The sequence below is a fragment of the Callorhinchus milii genome, unplaced genomic scaffold (genome assembly GCF_018977255.1).
Source record: "Callorhinchus milii isolate IMCB2004 unplaced genomic scaffold, IMCB_Cmil_1.0 Scaffold5, whole genome shotgun sequence".
NCBI lineage: Eukaryota > Metazoa > Chordata > Chondrichthyes > Chimaeriformes > Callorhinchidae > Callorhinchus > Callorhinchus milii.
Window position 1 is genome coordinate 21687713 of NW_024704746.1, and position 26218 is coordinate 21713930.

At 40.8% G+C, this 26218-nt stretch overlaps 1 protein-coding gene across 1 annotated transcript in view; it reads left to right on the forward strand.

Annotated features, from left to right (window-relative positions):
• Positions 1-1623: 1623 nt before the first annotated feature.
• ipo13b (importin 13b) overlaps positions 1624-26218 on the forward strand; it is a 67082-nt gene continuing 42487 nt past the window's right edge. Inside the window, 4 exon segments of the mRNA XM_042335193.1 lie at positions 1624-1734; positions 11489-11638; positions 11640-11682; positions 11685-12222. Coding sequence (XP_042191127.1) covers positions 1672-1734; positions 11489-11638; positions 11640-11682; positions 11685-12222 — 794 coding nt within the window. The 5' untranslated portion in view covers positions 1624-1671.

Consider the following 26218-nt stretch of genomic DNA (forward strand, 5'->3'; position numbering starts at 1 on the left):
CAGAGGGCCAAACCTCGGGCAAGTTTCCTTACTCCACACAGAGCCTAATAATAATCCCTCCAAAACCAAAAACAATAATAAATTGGTCATTTTCAATCTACGACTGTTTGTGGGACATTGCTGTGCGCAATTGGCTGCCGCGTTCGCCCACAAATATACAGTCAATTCACTTTACAGTGTGTTCTGTGAAGCGCTTTGGGACGTCCTCTCCCGACGTGAAAAGCGCTATATCAAATGCGAGGATTATTATTATTATTATTATGCATATCTGGCTTGCAATTCCCATCATTATTCTTAAATGGTGCACAACTTTTATCATTCATTCATTCCAATATTTATTTGACTCCCTCACCCCCCAAAATGGGAAAGGAGTCTCAGTTCACATTGGAACGACTCCCCTTTAAGAGAAATCAGCTCTGTTGAAAGGCGAGGTCACGTGCCCGCGACAATGATTGACAGCAGTGGACAACCAATCAGAGGAAGGCCGCCGCCAGGCTGTGCCCGCCCCCTTTACGCCGTGCCAAAGTGGGGTTGGGGGGGAGAGGAGGAGGAGGAGGCGGCGGCGGCCGCAAGCTATGCCGGGAAATGAAGTCTTTACCCGCTCCACGCATGAACGAGTTTCCTCCGACCGCGGCTGAGGAAACTACAACTCCCAGGATGCCGTGGAGCGGCCGCCAGTATCCCGGTTCCGTTGCGCCGAGCGTGCCCCTCCCCGGCGACTGCGCGCTGACCGGTTGAGGGAATGCCGGGGTTTGTGAATGGTGTCCGGGGACGGTGTTGAGAGCGCGCGGGCCTTAAACCGCACACCACACGCACACACCTATTTAATGTGTGTGTGAGTGAGTTCGCGCGTTTAATCCTGGTTTTATTTATTTATTTATTTAATATAAACCCCAAAAGGTAATAATTAACGGAACCGGTGGGGGAGGGGTTTACACACACACACACGTACACACACACACACACACAGCCGTCTTTCGGGCCGCGACGACCCGCCTCGGTTTGAAGTGACGACGGCGGCGGCGGCGTCTGAGGCGACAGACATTTCAAACTGAGAAGATCGCCAACCGCCTCCATCCCGCCCTCGCGCTTTTTTTTTTAATCTCTCTCTCTCCTTTCCTCTTTCTTTCTTTCCTTCCTTCCCTCTCTCTCTCCTCTTCTTCAAACCCTCCCCGCGGAGTCTTGAGAGCCGTCACCACGCCATGAGGCGCCGCCCGGTCGTTTAGCGGCCGCCGTGAGGAGCGAGAGAGGCGGGGGGCGGGGGGGGGGGGGGAGAGTGCACAAAGGAGAAGGTCCCCGGGGAGTGGGGGTGGGGGGAGAGGAGAGGGGGAGGGGAGGGCTGCAGCAGCAGCAGCTGTAGCTGTCGTTGTGAGGCGGAGGGAAGGCGAGGAGCTGGTACAGGGCTTATCCCGACTGTCGTCAACTCTCCCTCCTCCCTCTCTCCCTCTCTCCCTCTCTCTCCCTCCATCATCACCACTGTTGCTGCTGCTCAACCGAAAGGAAGCATCAATACCGAGATCATCCTTCACTTACCCCCTCCTCCTCCCCCCCTCCCCGGACCCCACACTCCCCCCCCCCCCCCCCCAACCCCCAACACCCCCCTCTCCTCCTCCATCTCCATCTCTCTCTCTCTCTCCCATCCCCTCCTCCTCCCGCCCGTGTGTAAAAAAAATGGATCGCCAGAGAGGAGAGGGCGAAGACAGTTTAGACTACTCCGTGGAAAATGTGGAAAAGGTAAAAAAAAAGATCTTTTATATATATATATATATATATATATGTTTTTTTCCCCCCAAAAAAGTCCGCGTTTGTTGTACCTCTCTCATCGCGTATAGGAAGGTGGGAAATCCAAGGAGAAGATCGCGAACCGGAGCGTAAATCCGTTGGTGGGGGAAAAAAAAATCAGCGATTTCTGCTTCACGTAAGACGTCAACTTAACAATAATAACTTCACCGGTCAATAGGGGCCGAACAGTACCCGAACACTGTGGCTCTTTAAAAGGCTTCAATTCGAGACGGTCGTTCAATCCTATCCACTGCCCTCTCTTGTCGGAGATGTGTTGCTGTTTTATTTCGTAGTGTGTGTGTTCCGCTTCGCGAAGCTTAACGCGTCGCGACGGATATTTTGGGGTATGTCTTTGCAAAGGATACGTGGCGCAGAAATTAATTTCTCCAAATGAAATGATCATTGGCGCAATGGAATCGCACAAGTTTAAATACCTGCTGCTGTCTCTCTCCTCTCCCCCCCCCCCCCCCTCTCCCCCCCACCCCCGTTGCTACCCATTTCTGACGCCGAAGTAAGAATAAATTCAAAAATATTTCGTTTAGATTCCCCATGAAAATACAAAATTGCCTTTTGCGAATGCTTTAGATTAGATATTCCACATCGTACGTTTTAAACACATTTTTTTTGACACACACACACACACACAGACACACGCGCAGCAGTTGTGTTGTGCAGGAAACATGCTGCCCCCCCCCCCCCCCCCCCCCCCATTCAATTTGCGCCCTGAAGTGGTGTAGGTTTGACATTTGTTAAAAGAGACGGAGGCAGGTGATCTTTCTGGATATTAACCACTCCTTGGAATGATTCATTGGAAAACGCTGACTGACGCTGTTGAAGCAGTAATCGTTGGTTTCGAATCGCCTCAGAGTTTGGTAGTTCGACTCTGCAGTAACAATTGGGCTGTGTGGCAATACCCATTTTCATAAAACATTGCTGCTGTGAAACCAACGAAGCTTTGAAGCCCTCCCTGCGAAGCAGCTATAGCTGGTGGGACGAGCAAGGCTGTGGCCAGGAAAGGTTAAAGCAATGTGAAATTCAGGTTGGGAGACTCTAATTTGGGATAGTTTAAAGTATAATTGGGTCAGAGTACAGCTTCAAAGTGTTTTTCTTTTAATGTTTTGCATTTGGAGCTCTGTGGAATGAATAAATCTGAAGGTTTGTTACACCCCGAGGGCAGGATGCCTCCCCTTCAACAAGCTGGTCTTGTTGACTGACTAATGCCAGATCTCATTCGCCATATGGTATATCTATTTCAGATTTGACCCTGGATCTTGCCCCAGTTGACATTAGGTGCTTATGTTCTGTTCTAATCTCCTTTTTATTCAGTTAGTTGATGGATTTTGAACATGTGTATAATCCAATCGCAACCGTTAGATTTGTAATTAGCAAACAAGTAACCTGATTTTAGATGACCATATTATGTCAAAGACCTTTTACCCTGTAGAGCAATGCTGTTTGTGCCAACCATAATTTCATTGAATTCACAAATTTAGAATGGCCTGTTTCTATGTGTATGTTATTCTAGGATTTGTATCTGTAAAAGAGTTTTGAGAGAAGAATGGTTTAGGCATACTCGTTCCTCTTCCAATAATTTAATTTCTTTCTCTACTGAATGTGCTGACTCATGTTGCTATGTGGATTTATTCGAGCTAAAGGCTCTCTGATATCTCACCGTAGTGGCTTTGTGTTCTATGTCTAGCCAGGAAGAGTTAGCAGATGATACACATTTGGAGGCATCACCACAGAGTTTCATCCTGTTCTTGACAGACAACCATAGCTTTTGATCAAGCAAGGGTGCTTCAGTCTTGAAGAGAGACATCTCAGAGGGGACATTATAGAAATATATTTTCAATGAAATTGAAAAAGTAAACTCAGAAGAATATGTTTTCTTGCACTCAAGACAGCCAAAGAAGATGACACAGATTTAGGGATACAGATGGCAATTTCTAAACAGACAGGAAGAATATTTCTTTATCTTGAGGATAATTAACAGCTGGAACAGGTTACCAGGAAGGTTTATTAAAGGCCTCAAGCCTGGACTTTTTTTTAAAAAAAGCTTAATGCTGTGATGGAGCAATTTGTTGATGTTGTTGGGTATGCTGGTAGGATGAAATCAAATAGGCCAAAGGGTTTTCTTCATCCAAGCCAGTTTTGTAATGCACTTTAAAGCTAAAGTCAATGGATAGCCTTAGCAGTAGAGATTCTGAGGGTTTGTTTAGTTGTCTGAATTTTTTTCTTTTTGTTCTGAGAGTAATTTTGGTGGTGTTACGATTGTGTCTCCAATTAAATCTAGCACTTCAGCACAGACCAGGGATCTTGAGCTCAGTATCACATCTAGTATCTGGTCCAACAACTTATGTGAACTTGTGCATTTTATTTGTAGAATTGTGTTCTAATGTAAGGGATCCTGCTGTAGTCTGTGCCTAATGTACAGCCCTATAATTATTTGGTGAGCTATTTGGAATAAACGATGAATTCATATTTACTCCCTTCCAATTGTTCTCACCAGAAGCTTGGTGCTGTGTTCCATTAACTGATGTTAATTTTTAATGGTAAAAAGCTGATAGTACGATCCATGATTTAGATTGTCCGACAGCTTTTTAAAGACCATTTTTGAGCGGAGGTCAAATCCATTTACTCCGCCTGCATTTTATACTGCAGCGATGCAAATTGATATCCTGGCAAAACCACCTCTTCAAAGTGGTCTCAGCAGCTGAGCTCCAGCCGGAATTGTTTTGCAATGACATGTCTCAAACCAGATTTAAATCGGATTGTTTTTTTTCCAATGAATCGCTATCGAAAACAGAATATAACCCAATCATAAGTAGCACAAATACTGTTGTAATGGATTTGCTACATTACTGAAAATTAGTTTAAACTGTCCAATAATGTGTACTGGAATAGATAGCATCAGACTGAAGAATATAATAGCACTGTGGAATCCCAATTTCTTTATTATATAAACTAATAATATTATAAACCCTCTTGTTACTTTTCTGTTGACTATAGCACAGCATTTGATACTCTGGGACAGTGGAGGAAAGATTGATTTTAAATCTTTAATTCTTTCCTCAAAGTTAAATAGCCTATTTTTATCTACATTGGTAATGGTGCACAGTGTTTTAAAGATCTGAATTATGTTGCCTTATTGCTTTCCCCATCCCCATTCATTGTTTCTCCTACGAAGAAAGGTTAACTCTGCCAGTTTCCCTGATAAATTATTAGTTGAAATTTCTGGATTTACCATTTCACTGATGCCTGCTCCAACTTGCCCTTTGAAAATTGAATGTCCAAAACAGCACATAGTGTTGGCCACCTTTGGCCTACTGAGTTAATATAATTTATTTTGATTTTCAGTTAAATGCCCTTGAAGTAACCAAGTATTTGATTTGCTTTGTTCATAATGGCTTTAGATTGACTAGAAGCTGATCAATAATTGCACGCAAATCATTTCCCTTCTGCACCTTTGCTAATGGATACTCTATATACCTTCTGTTTCCTATTCCAATATGCATTAGCTTGCATTTATTTACTTTGAAATCCATATGCTTAATTTGTTAATTTTTTTTTGAAGGGTCTTTATTTGCTTTTGCCGAAATAGCTTGGTGTCAACCTGGGTCAGTTGACGGCTCTCATCTGAGTTGGAAGACATTGGGTTCAAGTCCCACGTTGGGACTTTGAATTCACTGTTTAAACTGACATGCCAGTGCTTTGGGAATGCTGCATTCTTGAAGGTGCTGTTCTTTCAATGAACCAAGTCCCACCTGCCTGTTCAGATGGAATTTAAAGCTTCCATGGCAGTATAGCATGAGATACCAACTTAAATTTCAGGTAACCTGGAGACGATCATTCTACTGAAAGGCACAAAATAACTAAGTTGTTTCCGTTACATATGGCCAAAATGCCATATAGAGCTAAATTATTTTCACAAGCGTTGCCTTATTTAAAAAACGTGCATGAGTACACGAATACTGAGCTGGTACCTTTCCTACGGTTGGGGAGCTCTGTATCAGCTATAAACTGTTAGTATAGAGCCATTCTGGAACCTTCCGTGCTCATCTTAATAATGTATATTGCTGGAGTACCCTGGCAGTTAGAAGAAGCAGGTTCTAACTCTTCACATCAGCGGTGGGTGTGAGTTTTACTTTGCAGTCCTATAATCCGTCCTTTGGTAACATTACTTTAAAGGAAGTATTTTTTCGTACCTCCAGTTGTGCACTTTCAAAGTGATGGTCATATGCCGATGAAGGCATTACGACATTGTTAATGATGGTGAGCTCTTCCCATCTATTTACACAACACTAAAATTCCAATTCTAACCTTAATTAGCACCATCTTAAGTGTTGTTGAGGAGTGGAATTGGTTAGATGTTCAGCATCTTCACTCTTCACTGGAATGCTTGTATGAGATTCTGCTTGAATTGCAGGCAATTTGGAAAACAGGTTGGTCTGAAAAGATTAGATTTCCCTCCCCAGATATTAAATTGACATTGTTTTTCAAAGATTGTGACTTGATGATATGGGCGTTCTTGGTCTCGACACCATACATAGCAAGAACTTAACTTTAGTGATTCTATATTGAATGAAGAACACTGGATCTCATTTCATACTGACCTTTTAGACATAGACCAACATTCTTCTCTTTTGTTCCTGTGATGATTCCTAATTCAGCAAAAAAGGCCAGATGGCTGGCTCTCGCTCAAATTAAGTTTTGTGTTCTGTTTCACCAGGCTGCTTTGATGCAACTTTTCTTATATACTCTTGATGTAGAGGCATATATGAAACTTTTTTTTGAAAATGTTTGGGACCTAATCTGATTTTATATCTAGTTGGTATTGCCAGTATTTTATGTAATGTATGTTCTGTGAACACAGGTGGAGTAACGTCACATTTTGGAAAATGTGCTGTTCATAAGAAATTTGATGAAGAAGTCCCATCTTCTTAAAGTTTGAAGCGCTTTGGGACGTCCTTCCGACATGAAAAGCGCTATATCAAATGCAAGGATTATTATTATTATTATCTTTGGCCCTGTACTATGTATTTTTCTTTTACTGTTCTCGTTTGCACAGTCTCAAATTTATTGGCGCTATGAAAATCTTTTTCAAAATAGATCTTTTTGCTGATTAATGACTGAAAGTAGTTTGCAGATGAGAAATGTCAGGTGTATAGTGTTGCGTTACATGTAATTTGAATTGTCTTCCACAAAGTATTTTAAACTATTATAACAGTGAGTAATTTCTTTTCAGCATTTGGATAACCTGCTCTAAGCATTTTTGTAACCTAACATGGTTGGTACTGATAGCATAGTTCACTGCGTGATGCCCAAATGTTCATTGAAACTATTTGCACGTAGAACCCTGTACACATTAAGATGATATCTTCATTCTTTTGAACCTTTCAGTGTCTGAGTTACTGGTGGGTTATTTATAGCTGTTTCTAAATACAGCGTGGGTGAGTTCCAGCATGTTCAGTTGTAAAATTGTGTAACTGCACTGATAGGTTTGATTGTAACAGTTTCATAGTTTACTTCATAGAAAATTAATGTATCCTTTGGTGCAACATGAAGTCAGGCAATATTTTCTGGGTGAAGGGATAAATATTAGGGAAGGGAATTACGAGGTGGCACCAGTGGGCTAAAACACATGAGCAAAGAGATGATGGGTAATAGCAATTTATATTAAACTCGCTATGATTTATTATGATAATTAGCTAGAGAATCACTTACTGAATTATTAGAGATTGTCTGAGGGCTAGTGCCAGAGGGTACAGACAGCTAAAAGGTAATACATTCAAAATATCAGTTTTGGGCCATTTGATCTCTCTGTATGGATGTCAGTGCCATTAGTTTTAAATTAATCTAATTTCCTGGCCACAATGCTATTGGTAACCAATGACAAATGCTGCTTTCCCTTTGAGTAAGGGAATATTTACTTTCCTGGACCTGTTCTTCACAGCCCTGAACCTGTGACCTATTTTTACAGGAATACTGTCTCGATTCCATTTAAGCATGTTGTGCATCGCCATAAGATTCTCCTGAGACTTTTCTCTTTCGAGGCTGAAAAGCTTTGCATTGTCTTGTTTCTCGTAGCTCGTGGCTCTTAACCCTGGATTTCGGACATGTTTGTTCATCCTTACACTGACTTTAGGCCCTGAATGGCCCTTTCTGTGGTGATATGGCAATAGTCAAGGTGTAGTTTGATTAAACTGCTGTACAATTTCATCATGACTTCTGGGAATTTGCACTGAATTTGCACTTTGGTAATGTTAACTCGCTTCCTACTTGCTTTGATTGCTACCTCACTTTTTGGGGTATGGTTAGTAAACAAGTTGCATATGAACCCTAGGCCTCTTTCAGTTTCTCCCTTGAAGTTCTAACCCATCAAGGCAGTAAATGTGGTACGAATCTTTATTTTTCATTATGCAGCAAGGTGCCATTAACCATATTATAATAATCCCTACATTATTATAATCGTAAAGTATCTTAATGTCAGGAGGACGTCTCAAAGCGCTTCACAATGTCATATATTGAACTTTGTTGGCGAATGATCAGCCCAGTTGCAAGTGGGTATCTTGGTTGCTTGCTCTGATGCCTTGGCATCCAGTTCTCAGGCCTCTGCCAATGTTGCTGGCTCTATGCAAGTGTGATAGTGATGACTTACCACCCAAGTCTTTTTCATTCTTTCACTTGTATTGTCACCCAAGTCTTTTTCTTTCTTTATATAATTTCTAATGCTGACTGGCAACATCTTAGTCCCATGTTTGCACGTCACGAAACCTGTATGAAGACATTCTTGAAAGATGAGATGTCACAATAAAAGGGATGTTAAAGGTTGCACTGTAGCAGATGCACCACAAACGTGCCGTTGTGGCCAGCATGGGTAGGTCTTCTGCTGATTCAGGAAGAGCATGTTTTAGCAAGAAAACTTATTCTAGACTTCTAATTAAAGTACCTATTTCTAAAATTTACTTAGAACAAGCATTGGGTTTCAGCATGGCCCAGTTAGAGGCAAGAATGCTACCAAGTCAGAAGGCTGTGGGTTCACGACCTGTGTTGGGACATTGAACTCTCAGTCTAGGCTGACACTCCAATGCAGTGGTGGGGGGTGTTCTGCATAGCGAGAGGTGCTGTTGTTCAGATTGTTGTTAAACCAAGTTTTGTCTCCTGTTCTGGTAGAAATTAAAGACCTCATGGAACAATACACCCAGAGAAGGGAGTTTATCCTGGTGTTGTGGCCAACAATCTCCCAGATAAAATTGATCGTTTCACTTTATGGCTACTCGTGGGACATTGCTGTGTACAAATGGGTTGCAGTATTGACAGACAAAATAGTGTTTTACTTGACCTCTTGGAGTCGTCCTCCTGATGTGAAAGGTGTTATATCTGATACAAGGATTATTATTTTTTTTAACGAGGAGAAATGTTGTGAATATGCTATGTTAAACTGCATGATCACCAAAAGCTACTGACTCTCTTCAGATTTTCAATTCTTATTTCATTCACAAACAGACAATCTTTCAGATTGTTCCTAGAGAGAACATTCTTCTGAGCTTGTGTTTTTATCAGTCTCTTTGGTTGACTTTTATTGATCAGTCGTGTTTATTGTGAACATTTCCATGTTCAGTCTATTCTTGTGAAAGAATATTAATCTGCACCTGTCATTTCCAGGGCACAGTATGTGTTTGCTGAAGCACATTCTTGCCTTCAGTCACTGCAGCAAAATGGAAACTGTCATGTAGCACAGCCAGGCAACGTGTTTAGTCTTGGATCGAATGGTAGATGCAGAGATGTGAAGCTAATATTTTTTTTGCCAAATCATACTGACTTTATTCATTTCACTACCAAACGTGACTGTGGGACTGTGCACAATTTTGCTACTGTGTTTGCCTATAAGTACAGTTGCTCCATTTCACAGTAAATGCTATGAAGTGCTTTGAGACGTCTTTCCGACGTGATATGGTGCAATAGCAAATGCAAGCATTATTATTTATTAAATTCAGCTAAGGTGCCATCTGCCTGTTCAGGTATTATAGAATACCATGACACTACTCAAAAAGAGCAGAGAGCTTCTCCCAGCAACTTTGCCAGTAATTCTCCAGAGGCCTCAACCACCCTTCCTGAGAACCTGCTCTGACTGTCTAAATTGTAACTCCAGCAGAACTGCTGGGTAAGGTTAGGTTGTGTTGAGCTGTTTGAATTTTATTTCTGTCTATTGTTGAAGCCTTAAGGACACTGTAGCATTATTGTTTAATTTGTTGTGTATTATGGAGATTAGATGAACTCGACACTAAACAATAATTAATTTTAAATACTGTAAAGACAGCCTAGGAGGCATTTCCTATAAATCCATTATGACCTCATTTGAGTACAGTTTTTTTTATCATAGAATCATAGAATTGTACAGAACAAAAAGAGGCCATTCGGCCCACCGAGTTTGTGCCGGCTCTTTGAATAGAGCAAATAATGTCAATCCTACTCCCCAGCCCTTTCCCCATAACTCTGCAAACCCGTTTTTTTCAAATACCCGTCCATTGGGTTTTTAAAAGTAGTTATCGAATCGGCCTCGACCACCCTTTCAGGCAATGCGTTCCAGTCAAATCAAATTATTATCAAATTATGAAGCCTTTTGTTTTAACAGCCCATTTGGAAGCATCAACTCACAGATGCTGCATGGCTCAGGTGCTTGTGAGTTATTTTATGTTTTTATTTTTAAATGAAAAGGAACACTTCAAATTTTTTTATCATTTAGATTCAAAAAGACAGATTAATTTTGATGGTGAAATTTTAAGTCTGAACTATTCAATCTCCCCTTAAATCTTAATTCAAATCAATTTATTTGACTTGCCATTTCTCTTAGTTCCATTTTGGGGTTTCCAGCATTTGCCTTTTTTGTCTCAACTGTTTTTTTTCATCTGAGTGAAGGAAGTTTATATTGCATTGGTCACTGGGAGCACTTTTTCATTATTCAAATATTTTTAAAGCAGAAAATGAGCATTGCAACATTTGTAGAGATACCAATTCTGCGCCAGACTTTACCATCTTAACAGTACATGCACATAATTATCCTTGAATTGGATGCACTATGTAGTTAATGAGACTTGTGGCTGCTAATCTTGTGGCTGCTGGAGTGGTAGCTTTGATTGAACAACTAAATTTTTAATAATTTAGGTGATTGCAGTCCTGCTAATGGAGGCCTTTTTTCAATGATTCTTTTGGCATCGGAAGCTGATGAAGGAGAAACTAATCATGGAAAATTTAAAAGAGTTAGAAGAGCCAAGTCTGAATGTAGTGGAATGAAACCATAAATGGAGCTTGTATGGACACCTAATAACCAAATCAAATTGCCTGATTGAATTGATCACTAAATATTAGGGTCAGCAGGACAAGTCTTCTAAGATTTAAAATCTGATACTGTTGGCTACACAGTGTTTCAAAAGGAACACTGTTTTAAGATTGATACCAGTGTGTCATTGCGTAATTACCATCTCTTCAGAAGTCTTTAAATATTAGCTTCATTTGAAATTGGATAAGCATGTCGTGCCCTTTTATTGTGTGGAATCTCCACTGAATCTTGGTTTATACAGATTGTAGACATTATGAGTGGAGAAATCTAGCTAAACAAAATGTCACATTTATCTTCTGTTATTATAAACTGCTGCTACAGTTAAAGGCATTGTTTTTCATTTTTCTTCCCCTCTTGTTTCTACAGGCATTGCACCAGTTGTACTATGATCCAAATATTGATAACAAAAACTTGGCACAGAAATGGTTGATGCAGGCACAAGTCTCCCCTCAAGCTTGGCATTTCAGCTGGGCATTGCTCAGCCCTGACAAAGTGCCTGAAATCCAGTACTTTGGAGCCAGTGCCCTTCATATCAAAATCTCCCGTTACTGGAATGACATCCCATCAGATCAGTATGAGACTCTGAAATCTCAGCTTTTCAACCAGATTGCACGTTTCGCTTCTGGATCCAAGATCGTGCTGACCAGACTGTGTGTGGCGTTGGCATCGCTGGCGCTTAACATGATGCCAGAGAGATGGCCAAATGCGGTGGGTGACATGGTGAAGATGTTCCAGACTGAAAGTTCGGATGTGGATGGGAAAGCTAGATGTATGGCTTTGCTGGAGCTGCTAACTGTCCTCCCCGAGGAGTTCCAAACCAGCCGTCTGCCACAATGTAGGAAAGGCCAAGTGCGAAATGCCTTAGCACAAGAGTCTGGTGCAGTCTTCCCTCTTCTACAGCAACTCTTACAGCCAGATTCCCCTGTGTTCATCAGTCAAAAGGCTCTCAAGTGTTTCTCAAGCTGGGTGCAACTGGATGTTCCCCTCTTGGATTGTGAGTGCTTGATGCAGGCCTCCTTCACATCTCTACGGAATGCTGAGCTTTTTGACACAGCAGTTGAAGCGCTTGTTAATGCCATCTCCCAACCTGATGCACAAAGGTAAGGAATTTGTGAAGTCAGGTCCTGTACGCTATAACTTATCAAATGTTAGAGATTACCAGACCAGTATGAGCACTGTACAAAAGCTGGAACCTTAATATATTTTTTAACAGTATGATAATGGCTATTCTTGAAAGAGGTAAGCAGGAATCTTTTTGGAGCTAAACTGGCTCCCAAGGTGATGTGCTTGGCAATGGAATGTTGGAATCGAGTCAATCCTCGGTGGCAGATCTGGTAGCCAGTATTCCTGGCACTGCTGATGTCACACCAGCTATCCTTGTTCATCGGCAAAACTTGGAGGGGATGAGCTGGGATTCTTCCCGCTGAGCTCCTGTTAACCTCACAAGCCAAAGCCCTAACTTGTAGGATGGTTTTAGCTGGACAAGTAGTGAGAAACCTGCCAAACAGTGCTCTCAATGGCAGACTATGTGGTTTTAGTACAGTACCCCAAACATACTCTGGGTGCTCTGAGCCTTAGTTCTTGCCAACCTGTGCCAAATACTATCCAGAATTAGGTAAGCATGATGTTTCCTGCCAGGTAGAGTGTGCGTTCCATTCCAAACGAGAGGAAATTTCCATGTGTAAATGATATATGGTTGTGGGTTTCCACATGTCAGATACCTAGACGAATAAAACAAAATTCCAATGACCCATTTGTATCAAGATATTGAGTGAGCTTTTGAATGGTATGAATTCCCCCTAGATTTTTTTTTCCACATTACCTGTTCCTGCTTCCTTTTTGTGAAGAATGCAGCCTTGCCACTAAATCTCCTGTATCTGAAAAAGAATAAAAGCTTTTAAATGTAATTAAGACACTCTGTCAGTGGAGCAAATGAACTAAAGGGGCAGTCTTCCATTGATCTGCACTTAATTGCTCCTTATAGAGGAAACACTAATCGATTTGAGTTTTCACTAGAGGTGAGTATTAGTTACAAATGTGGTCTTATTTTCAATTATATGTAAGTAAAGTGGAACTTTGGAGTTCCCTCTAAACTCTTTGAGTTCACTACTTTTACAAGAACGTTATTTTGAATGTGTATTTTTTCTTTTATAAAATATGTCCATTCAATCTTGATTTTTCTCGAGGTAGGCACGCAGAACAAAAAACCCTCAGTTTTGTTGACACTGAGTTAAAGAAAGTTGAGACTAATCTGGCATTTAATGTCAACCCAGTGTCCCTGGAGTTGATGCTGCAGACAGTAATAATAACAAATGTATTGTTATATATTGGCCTTTTACGTCGGGAGGACGACTCAAGGTGATGCACAATCAAGGGTTTGCACCTGAGCTGGAGGTTGGAGTCAAGTGGGGTGGAGGGCAAAGAGGGTGGAGATAGGCTGATGACCAAAGGTACTGTCAAAGACAGGTGGAAGCCGGTGTTCTCCAGGCATAAAGAAGTAGACCCATACTTGCGGAAGACGTAGATTAGTTAAAGGAGAGGACTGAGGAACACTGTAAGTGCTATCTGGGGCAGGAGGAGAAGCTCTCAGAGGAGAAGTCTTGAAGATGCTGGGACAGGGAGGAATGAAACCAGGAAAGTGCAGAACCAGGGAGGTGAGATCATGGAGAAGAAATAAGTGGTCAACAGGATCAAATTTGGTAAAGATCGAGTAGAACAAAGACGCACAGGGAACCTGGTCACAGACAGATAGGATGTTAGTGACTTTCGGGGTTATCTCTTGGTGCTGCAAGGGGGAATAAATCAAGATTGGAGGGACTTGGGCAGGGAGTGGTGGGAGAGGAATGAGTGAAGCTGGGAGGTGGTGATGAGTTTCAGCATCTTGGACAGGAACAGCAGGTTGAATAAGGGGTGAAAATTGGAGATATTCAGGGTGGGTATTTAGAAAAAGGAAGTAATGACAGAGGATTGAAATAGGCTAAACTGGTGAGTTCAAACTGGGTCTGTATAATGTACACGGATTATTATTACCATTAGGCTTGAATAAGTGTGGTAGATCACAAATTGTGATCGAAGAATGGCATTTCTGTATATCATCCATTCATAGAATTGTGAGCAATATTATTCTGGTGAAGGCATTTGATATTAAAAGTTCAGTAATGGGAATTAGTTAGCTCACCAGGATATTCAAGTTAGTGTGGAGCTAAGTTAATCATTTATTTCTAATCCACAAAGTACACTAAATGTATGAATTAATTTCTTCTCAACATTTGTGAGAATTAACCACAGATGATTTCTTCTTTGCTCCATTTAATTTCAGTAACCTGAATGTCAGTTTAGATTTAGTAAAATAGTCTTGTTTTACAAATTGATGGTTATGAAAATTTAATATATGGTGCAGGATTTAGTTTTTTTTCATTTATGTGGAGCTAACTCAGATTGAGGAGCAGAATGTTGCTGTATGTTTAAATATTCCTTTTTAATCTTAAAAATGTTCCAGAATAATTTAATTTTGAGTTTGGAACTTTGCATAATGTAAGTTGTATCCTCTCAAGTTAAATAAAGCTTGGCCACTTTACTACAGGACCTAGGATGGTGACGTCTGTATTGAAATGAACAGCTAGAAATCTTTGTATGTCAGTTTATTATAATTTGCTATGTTCAAATGGGAAAACAATCCAGTATTGCCAAATATAAACAAGAGTTTACCTATTAGATATCTATTGAGTGTTGGTTAAAGTAGGGAAATGCTGTTAATTGCTATTTTCTTTTAAATTGGGTGATGTGTCCACTAACTTTTGCAGCTGCAGTTCATTTATTTATATATAGGCAATTGTTTTGTGGAAAAATCACTAATTGGAATCCTACTTTTGCTGCAGCACTCATACACTTGTTTTTCTGTAGCTGGATTTTATTGGCAGCATTATGTAGTTTTAAAAACATGACCTGTTGAATACTGCATCAGCAGTGCATTAATAATGGGAGGGACTCCATTCATTTCTGCCTGAAATGTAGTTCTTATACCCCCACGGAATGATTGCCAGTACCGGTACAGAATCCTTTGTATATTAAAGAGAAAGTTGTCTCGAAAAGAACACATGTAAGATGTTTTTCCACGCTCGTGGAAGCATTTTGATTATGTGTTGAAAACATTGATTTTGTTAAGTTTTAGATTTTTTTCAAGACATTTCAAGCTCGTTTTTTTAACACGAGCAACATAGACCCTTATTTAAAATAAATGGGATTAACATCTTCATATGAAAATCAATTTGATTTGATGGGGGTACAATATGATTTATCTTGTAGCAATGGGATATATGGATATATCTATGATAATTGGACATAGCTCCCTTCCCGCACACTAATTGTCTGTAAAGTCACTGTCATGTTGGGTAAGTCTCCCGGATTTGATGTTTTGCTATCAGCATTTACTTTGTCAAATGTGAATGGCATTGGTTATAATTCACTTAATGTTTTATTTACTCCTTGTGCCGTGTCACTCGATGTTTTATCTTTCTGCAGCAATGACTGAAGGTTGTTGAGGGAAACAAGTTGGATGGCATATTGTTGTTCTGAGGTTGGAAACCGGTTGGATGGCATATTGCTGTTGGATGGCCTACCATGTTGTTCTGAGGTTGTGGACTCCATTGTCTACATTCTGTTTCTGGTCACACTGCTATAGGGAACAGTATGTGAGTCTCCAACGATTGTCTACCCAAGACAGGCTTGTACCTCTTGGTTGGTTTCTAATTGTCATTAGATGTGAAAGTGAGCAAATAAACCCAGAACTATGCTTTAACCGTCAAATCAAGAGGTTCAGGTTTGTGAAGAGCAACTTTAGGACCAACACCAGGAAATATTTTTTTTACACAGTGAGTAGGTGATCAGCAGCTAGAATGGGTTATTGGGAAGGGTGGTTAAGACCAAGAAAATCAAACAAATTTTAAGAAACTGGTTGATACAGTGATGGGAAGACCTCAGGTTTTGTATTCTGGAATCAAATGGACTTGAGGGCCTTCATCCAAACCTGTCTTGTGATCTCATATCTTAGTGCATTGTTTGTAAATGGCTAAAGATTATGTCAATGTCACAAAGTTAAAGTGACTACCAACAATTACTGGAAAACAAATTGGTGTGTTATGTACGTATAAAACTAAAATTGTAAATAATGAACACTGAGAAATTTCAATGCTGTGACCTAATCCTGGAGGTTCATGTACTATAACTGAAAGTGATTGTAGCTTTTGTTTTTGATGTCTTTTAAATCCCTTCAATTTAGATAGCAGCTTGGTAATCATTCCTTACTATCCATTCTTCTCAATTAAGCCTCCACTTTATAATTTTTAAACTAAAATTAGCATTGGTACCAAAGGTATAATTACTTCCAGTATAGATGTAGCAAATCACTTCAAGCTTGTAATTCAGATGTGTTTCCAAATACTGATGTACTGAGGAGTAGATGAAAGAGATGCGAATGAGAGAGTCACTCGACCCAGCAAATATTTTAATCAAAAGCTCTGCACAATCCACCAGAAACTCTTACTAGTCTTTTGTATTAAAATGCAATGTGCCTACAGAGGCAATTGGAAGCTAGGTACATTAAGATAACTTGACATTGACTGTGATTGATCAAGGATAAACGTTAAGCTGTGTCTTTCAGGTTGCAATATGTGTAATGACTTGAATTCTAGAAGGGTGAATTCTCTCTGTATTTAATCTTAATTGTCATGTGATAGTTATAACGTTACCTTGTTGAGGTAACGCTGCATTGTCAGAGGTGCTGTCCTTCACATGAGATGTTAAACTTAGTTCTTTTAATAAAAAATCCAGGAAACTATTCGAAAATAGAAGGGAGTATCTAGGCAATAAATCCTGCAGTTAGGTTGGTCGTTCACTTCCTTGTTTGACATGGGGGTAAGTTTAGCCTGTTTTCTTGAGAGAGGAAAGAGTGTCACCTGATCATGTGGTGGGCTAGGGGTAAGTTGTATATCATATAATTCATACTTTGCAAAAGTCATATTAAATATCATGGTACCAACTGATATGACTTATGTGAGTTTTACTGTATTGTCTACTTGAGTTATTTGAAGTTGGTAATTCACATTTGCTGCATTATGGTTTCGCAATGCATTTAATGTGCAAAATGTGACAGGTATTTCAAACTATTCTAAGAATTTCTACCTGACATTTGTAGGGGAAAGAGCAGGCACCCATTATCTTAAAAATTGATGTGATTTGCACCTTGTATGCACTGCAATCACTGCTGTAATTGTTTATGTATTTTACGAGGATACACACTTCCATCTCCCACACTAGAGTAAATTAATCAGTTATGGAAATTGATCATTCATTTTGTCTGTGCATGTGGTGCATTAACCAATGTTCCCTCGCATATGTCTTTGTACATTGTGTGTTTGTGGGGAGAATACCTTGCTTAAATACAGTATGTATTTTTTGAAAGTAAATACTTCTACCCTAATAGATTTCAATAATATTTTACATTTTGTTCCCATTTATGAGATTGCAATAGGTTAGAGGTGTAGATAAGTATTATTTTAAACAACGCACAAGACAATAATACAGAATCTTTTTGGGGACACGGAACATCTTTGTGGAGTCCTGTAACTCAGTGGTTAAAGCTCTTGCCTCGCAAGTGAGCGACCTGGGTTCGATTCCCAGCAAGGTGAAATGTTGGTCAAGTTTCCTTACTCCGCACGCCTCTGTTTACTTACCAGTAAATAGAAACCTGGTTGTTAGTCAATTGGCGGATCACTTTTCTGGGGGTAATAATTCCTTCAAAAAAAAATTGGTCATTTCAATCCATGACTGTGTGTGGGACACTACTGTGCGCAGTTGGCTGCCGCGTTTCGCCCACAAAATATACAGTCAATTCACTTTACAGTATATTCTGCAAAGTGCTTTGAGACATCTCGAAAATGTGATAAGGCACCACAATCAAATGCAAGGATTATTATTATTATCTCCTTGGTGGAGTATGTTAGTGAACTACATAGGAATTTTGGCTTGAACATACCTGAGTTTGAACATACCTGGTTACTTTTAATTAATATTTTCTGATTTGCATACGATTCAGATTTTCTCATTAACCAATGCAAAATCCCAAATACGAAAATATTTGAAAACTACTTAAATGTCAGAATGGATCAGACTGCACCTTGTATAAATTTGCAAATGTATTATATTAAATATTTATATAATACACTCAAGTGGTTGTTGGTTCAAAGCTTGTTTCTATAACAGTTTGACGGTATGTGTGTTAAATACAGTACTAAGTTAATGAAGGCAATGCATGTGCAAAACTTACAACAAGGTATTGATCTGTAATGTTAGTGTTACTTTGCTTGGCCTGTTTCTGCATGTTTGCAGTGACCTGTTTTGCTACTGTCTGTCTTAGCGCCTCTTCTCCCTTATTGCCTGTGCAGATTTCTTGTCATCTTGCTGAACCTTGCTGACTCTGTAGCTATAAGGGAGATGGGGGAGCACAGGTATGTAAACCTACTACTCTTCAGTCTTCCACTCATGCGGGAAATAACTTTTTTTATAAGCAAAATTTCTATCCTAAACTATTAAATACATGTATCTTTTTAACTTTCTCTTGTTCCCCCCACACCCCCCCATCCTCTATCCAGGCTTGCCCTTTCATAAGGAATGCACACTTTTCTTTCTTGGGCTTGTGGGTAATATGGTAGTGTAACAGGCTGTCATTTACTGCAATAACTGCTTGAGAAGGTGTTGCTCCATGAATTTGTGATGTGTGGAGCTGAAGTACTTTGTGGACCTGACTTGGACCACTAGTGTATCTCCTAATGGAGAGTCATAAACAGGCTGCTTACCCCATCCCTCTGCTGAGGGAGCAAATCTTGTCAAAAAGACTTTGCAACACTTCATGAAGTTTTTTTATGTACATTTGTTATTCAGTTTTATTTCTCCCCTTCTGTTTGTTGCTGAGGATAGATTCTACAACAACAACACAATTACATTTATAGAGCGCCTTTCACGTCGGGAGGACGTCCCACCATTCTAGCATCTCCCTCTGTCACAGTGAAAAGGATAAGTGGGTGACTTGTTTTCTGTTTCATGCCTGTTATTCATTAGCTGCTTTGCAGAATGGCTTGAGCTCAATGACTGATTTGTGTGATGGAACGTTTCACTCCATTTATTTGCTGCTCAAAGATCAGCACACCAAACCAACTCGGCCTGGTGCAGTGATAATGCTCTTGCCTCTGAGTCAGATGGATGTGGGTTCAAGCCCTACATAGGGACGTGGAATCACATAGCTGTTCAGGGTGGTTGCTGAATGGATTTGGTTGAATGAACAGGTTTGACAGTAATTCTGAGCAGTATTCCATTTCCAACAATGCTGCAAATTGGACCTTATAGATCTGAGTACAATTTAGAATTGCTTCTCAGCCTTTTAGGAATGTGTTTGATTATGGTATATCTGCAGTTTTAATATCTGGAGTTTTTTTATTGTTACTGTGGCTGTTACATTAAAAGCCTGAAATATGATTGCTGTGCCAATGGCATTTGAGGTGTTACTTAATTTGAACTTGTATTCTGCTTCATCTTCCTGGCTGTCTATCGTGCTTTTTCTGGACTACGGCTCACTTGTATTTTGCTTGTTACAACTGATTATATGTACTATAAGGCAATTCTGAAAGGCTAATTCATCCTCAGGTTGGAGCATGTTGTGCTGTTTTGCTCCTATTAATCGTCCTTGTGTAGTAAATATCCGGTGGGTCTTTTATAATGAAAGATTGAGAGAAATTATGCATTTCTTCTTTCTCTTAATAACTAAAGATTTGAGTGTGATGCTAATATAACCATAACCTAAAAGCAGTTGAGCAACTTAGGTGGCAGGAGTATAATGGAATTGTTTTCTGTGTTTTTTTAGCTGGTTTAGGGAATGAGAGCGTAGTGATTCTAAAGAAACACGACTGCGAGGATTCTTGATTGGATTGCTCAGTTTCATTACCTAGCAACTTGTTAATCTGCACCAATCATTTTCGTTTCTATAATTTGCCTTGTGCTTGCCCATGTGGATTGATTTTCTACATGAGTTCTCTGGTTAATTAGCCTTCATAGAACTATGGTTATGTACTTGCTGGGCTGAGTGTCAGGATTTGCTGTAATGTACTTTGCGCCTGAGCTACTTTCCTTTTCAGTCACTTTGACCAGTTAAAGCATCACCCAATATGTATCTATTTCGGGCAACAAATGGATGCCTTTTTACCATTGAATGAAGTGAATTTAAATGTTCTGTGCATTTGATGTAGCGTCTTATCACGTTTTTGAGAAGTAAAGTGGATTAACTATGCATATAGCGCCATATCAAATCCAAGGATTATTTTATGGGTGAAATGCAATAGCCAGTTTGGATGAAGCAATGTTCCACAAACCGAATAGAGTGAATGACTAATTTTATTTGGAGGATTTGTTGGCCAGGGCACTTGGAGAAACTCCTTTCCTTACTCAAATAGTGCTACGGGATGTTTAACAGCCACCTGAACAAGCAGATGGGACCTTGGTTTAACATCTCATTCGAAGTACGGCATTCTTCTGTGCTATAAACTTGTATGGTTCCATCTGTTCCAGCAAGGTCTCTCAAACCACCATGAGGTGAATTGCCAATGAATTTGGAGAATAGTTAGCTACTACACTGGAAAAAGCTTCCTTCTCCTTCCAAATAATTTAGTGTTATGGGACATCACCTGGGTTTAATGTCTCGTCAGAAAAATAGCACCATGACGATGTCTAAACTATTTTGCAGAAATCGTTTAACGTTTGATACTCCCCTTCCCCCACCGTTAGTTTGACATTCCTTCAGTTTCACCAGTAGCAAATGTATTTTTAATAACCATCAGGTTGTCGTTGCCTATCTTTATTGTTGCTATCATACTTGATGCACAGATACAGATATTTGCTAATCAGCAGTTTATCTCCAGAGAGCTTTCCTTTTGAAATTGTTTGCTGAAAAGCCAACCTTGGCTCATCTCCTCCAACCTTCACTGCGAGGAGATGCTGGATTTCCTTGAATCCAAAATCAAGGGAATTCGCTCCGCGGTCACTTCCCCTCCAACATCCACCCACTCCCCTCCCCTCACACACTCCGACTCCTACCCATCCTCCCCTACACACTTTCGTACCCGTTTCCCCACCCTCTGTCACCAAACTCATCCTATCCCTGAAACCCACCACCTGCTCCCTTGACCCCATCCCCACTCCACTCCTTATCTCCCAGCTCCACCTCCTTGCCCCACATATCACAGACATCGTCAACCTGTCCCTCTCCTCTGGCTCCGTTCCCATTCCCTTAAAAACTGCCACCATCACTCCCACCTTGAAAAAACCCTCCCTTGATGCGTCGCAGCTATCAAGCTACCGGCCCATCTCCAACCTCCCCTTCCTGTCCAAGGTCCTGGAACGAGTTGTTGCCTCCCAGCTGCGCTCTTTCCTTTCCAACCATTCATTACTCAAACCCCTTCAGTCGGGTTTCCGTGCTGCCCATAGCACAGAAACTGCCCTGGTCAAGGTCACCAATGACATCCTGACCATCTGTGACCAGGGCTCCCTCTGCCTCCTCGTCCTCCTCGACCTATCGGCAGCATTCGATACGGTCGACCACGCTATCCTCCTCCACCGCTTGTCCTCCCACCTAAACCTTCAAGGCCCTGTCCTTGAGTGGTTTAGGTCGTACCTCTCCCACCGTCTTCACTTTGTCTCCACAAATGGCTTCTCCTCCACCCCCCGCACTGTCTCGTGCGGTGTCCCTCAGGGCTCTGTCCTCGGTCCCCTCCTCTTCACCCTCTATATGCTCCCCCTGTGGTGACATCATCCGCAGACATGGGGTTAACTTCCACATGTATGCGGATGACACCCAACTCTACCTTTCCTCCTCTACCCTCAACTCCACGCCCCCGATGTCCTGACAGCTGCCTGTCCGACATCGAGTCCTGGACGAGAGTCAATTTTCTCCAGCTCAACGTGTGCAAAACTGAGGCCCTCCTGATTGGCTCACGTCAGCGCCTCCGCACCTCAGGCGCTGACAGCATCAGCATCTGGAACTCTATCCCCCAGTGCCTTCGCCGCTTCCTCCCTTTCCTCCTTCAAGGCCGGTCTCAAGACCTTTCTGCACTCTCCACCTCTCAAAGCCATCAGGAACCTCGGTGTTTTGTTCGACCCTGAGCTGTCCTTTCTCCCTCATATCCGCACCACAACTGGCACCGCCTTCCATCACCTCCGGAATGTCGCCAGACTACGGCACTACCTCACCCCTCACGCTGCTGAAACCCTGGTCCACGCCTTTATCACCTCAAGGCTGGACTATGGGAACTCTCTCCTCGCCGGCCTTCCCGGCACCTTCCTCCACAAGCTGCAGGTCATTCAGAACTCTGCAGCTCGTGTACTGTCCCACACCAGACACCGAGACCACATCACTCCCACCCTCGCTCGCCTCCACTGGCTCCCCATCCCCCAGAGGATCGAATTCAAGATCCTCATCCTCACCTACAAGGCCATTCACGGCCTCGCTCCCTCCTACCTCTCTGACCTACTGTCCCCCTCCGTTCCTCTGGCTCCGGTCTGCTCCACATCCCCCGCCCCAACCGCCCTACCATCGGTGGCCGGGCCTTCAGCCTCTCAGCCCCGAGGCTCTGGAACTCCATCCCCCAGTGCCTTCGCCGCTTCCTCCCTTTCCTCCTTCAAGGCCGGTCTCAAGACCTTTCTCTTTGACCGTGCCTTCAGCTCCCCTCTCGACTCTCTACCCCCTCCTCCCTTCCCTACCCTCCCCCTGACCATTTCCCCCCTGCTCTGGTCCTGACCCAACTGTACAGCGCCTTGGGACGTCCTCCCGACGTGAAAGGCGCTCAATAAATGGAATCTTATTGTTGGGAAGAAATTAGAGGAAGGATATTTTCCAAGATCAGTCTTGCAGAGCGCCTGCTGATCAGTGTGGTGTTGGCAGATGCCTGGGGCAACCAATTCTCTGCCGTGGCTGCAGAAAGCATCAGTGTGGGAAGAGGAGGGAATAAAGTCCTTAAATAAGAATTTGAACGAGTGGTAAAATTTATATTACACTTTACTGAAGATTAGGTACTTGAGATGTTTGATGAATTTAAATATATGCTGCAGCCATCAAATGCATCATGTTCTGTTGATGGGTGAGCCTTGATGCCTGGGGTCTTCCAGCACTGGAATTCATAGAAAGTTGAAAATATATCAGATGCTTTTAATGCTTTGCAATGTCCTGCATAAATCCTAATGCCATAAAAGCGCTCTGGGATGCTACCCTGGTGAGGTACCCTATATAAATGCATGCTGCTGTCATTCTTCTTGCTATACAAATGTAATTTATTGTTGAAATCTTGAAAGTGTAGAAAAGGATAAATTGATCTTTCAGTCTATACACTTGCTGCATATTTCTTGCCCCATAGAAAAGGTAAATAGATGACAAACATCCTTTGGATTTGTTAGATTTTTGGAGTAAGCAGATGGGTACCCTGAGTATTTATTACAGTTTTACTGTTGTATTTTTTTATACTTTTTTCGCCCCATCATATTTGTTATGTAATCCAACTGTGCCAGTAATATGCTTTATGGTTGGAGGTTGCTTTCTACATTGTGTTTATATGGAAATTCCTCTTCATTTTGCTGTCAAAATAGTTTACAGTTTAAAAAAAATGTTTTGCGTAACTGAGTCTTCTGTGTATTTAGTTAGTAGAGCTTTGGGAATGGACGATTACGGAACAGCTGTTATATGTTGTAATCGATTATTGTCTGTTTCTGCTGCTCATTTGGAATAACCTTACTTTATTTGTAATTTCACACAAAAAGCTACATCATGCTCAGGATATGGATAAATGGAGCTCGTTTCATAATGGCGTCTACAGCTTGTTCCATTAACGCATCAAATCCTTGTACAAATTAACAACTGACTGACAACTTGAACTGTAGGAAATCCTAAATTGGACTCATCACACTGGTTTGATCCTATCATTAGTCAATGCGAGAGCCCAATGATGCTTCTTCCCACAATTTCAGACACTGATTTTTTTGGTCCACACTTGTGGCTTCACACATAATCATCATCTAATCACATTATTGTGTGAATAGGATTTTTTTTAGGGAGGAGCTTTGTCTGATGACTAACCTTTTTTTGTATGTTCAGAAATGAAAGAAAGGTGTGAAAAGGCCTGAAAGATTGACTTTATATTAAGATAACCAATATTAATGCCATTGTGCAAACCAGCTGTAGAAAATACTTCCAAAATTGTACAATACTTGGGTGCAAATCTTCTAGGATGGGCTATACCTAATGTCCCCTTCATGTCAAACTATAAATTTTTTTGTGGTTCAAAATATGACTAATTTTTGCAGTGATTGTGTTTTGTCTGACCAGATCTAGGTATTTTGGGACATTGAAAAATCAAGCACTAGAATACAATACAATCATTACATTAAGACAAGATTCTCTTCTAGGTTGCATTTTCCAATAGGAGCTTTGACAAATTCAGGTTGCTTTTGGGTTGATTCAGAACCTGTGGTTATTTCTCTTACTCAGCAACTAAATCTATTTCTACGCTCTGATAAATACTTCTTTGAAGTGATACTGCATATACAGTTGCGTATATAATCCTAAATGTTACAAAACTCTGCAAGTGAAAGACTGTCTGCTACTTGTTTTGCTATTTATTAGGAGCACCCTGGGAACAAAACTCCATTGTGTGACATTGTGAAGCTCAGCGATGGTGAGTGGGGACAAGGATTGTACGCAGCATCCCATTTAGGAGTGGAACTTGAGCTGATGAACAAAATTTCAACACAAAATGTCTGCTCTAAGCTTGCCTCTAATCAGCATTAATAAAACAGTGGATATGTAATAAAATAGGTGATGACTGCAACACTGGCAACAGTATAGTATCTGTCTTCCCCTCATAACATTTAGGATTATTGGGTGTTCAATAGATCATACTTTGTTTTGATACCTTAATACATTACTGTACAATGTTTAAGATGTGTTGTGCTATGTAAAATATGGGTTATGGTAGCAATTATCTTTCAATTCTTTATTAGTTTATTAACCTCACTTTAAAATTAATCTTCTCCAGATATTTTAGAGTAATGAGACAGTAAATATCTTGAAATCTGTTTAATTACTCTAGGCATACTGTAATTGTGCTTCGAGGAGATGATTCCAGGGGGAAATTTATACCTGCCATTTGAGGAATATATAGTATCTGCAAAAAAAATGCAGTTTCTTCAATATTGCATCTACCCATTTACAAGGTAATGCCATGCAGAGCTCAGCCTATAGGCTATTCACCCACCTGACTAATGTGAACTGCTTACTTGAGATTTGAATTCTTGTCTCTGAAACACCCAGAAATAAGCATCATCCACATCGTCCCAGAAGGGAGTCTGGAATTCTGCCTTTTCTGAAACACTGCCATGGCATTCGCTGTGCTTAATAAATCTGCAGGCACAATGATGACTCCTTGTCTCTCTCTTCCACTGTAAAATGTCTATTCAAATCCTTTTGTTTTAATTATTTCTACTTGGCATTCCAACATGATCTTAACTTATGAAGTTAAATTTTTTTAAAACAAGTGGGGAGCTGATGTCTTTTAGATGAAACAAACTGTTGCCTCGTCTTCCTGTTCATCTTATAATCTTCAAAGGAAAGTGAGCAATTATTTTGAGAAATTATATTTTCTACATCAGTTGCTTTAAAAACTAAAGTTATTTAATCCTTTTCTCCATTAGCAAAGTTAATGGATGACTCTTTTTAAAATTGCATTCGCAGCAGCATTTTACCTTTTGACGTTTTATTAAATGCCGAGCAAGGAGAGGGGAATGAATAAACAAATTAATATTACAAAGGGGAGAGATCTTGACGGGGATTATTTATAATAGATAACAGCAGCCTCCAGTAGGGTAATTTTCTGTTTCTGTAACTGTCTATGAATAATTTTCTTGAATACTAGTTGTTATAGTGTGTTAGTCATTTCTTTTTAAGAACCTTCCTGTTGCAATCAGTCTATAGATACATATTTATGTACATTGCTTTGGCATCTTGAT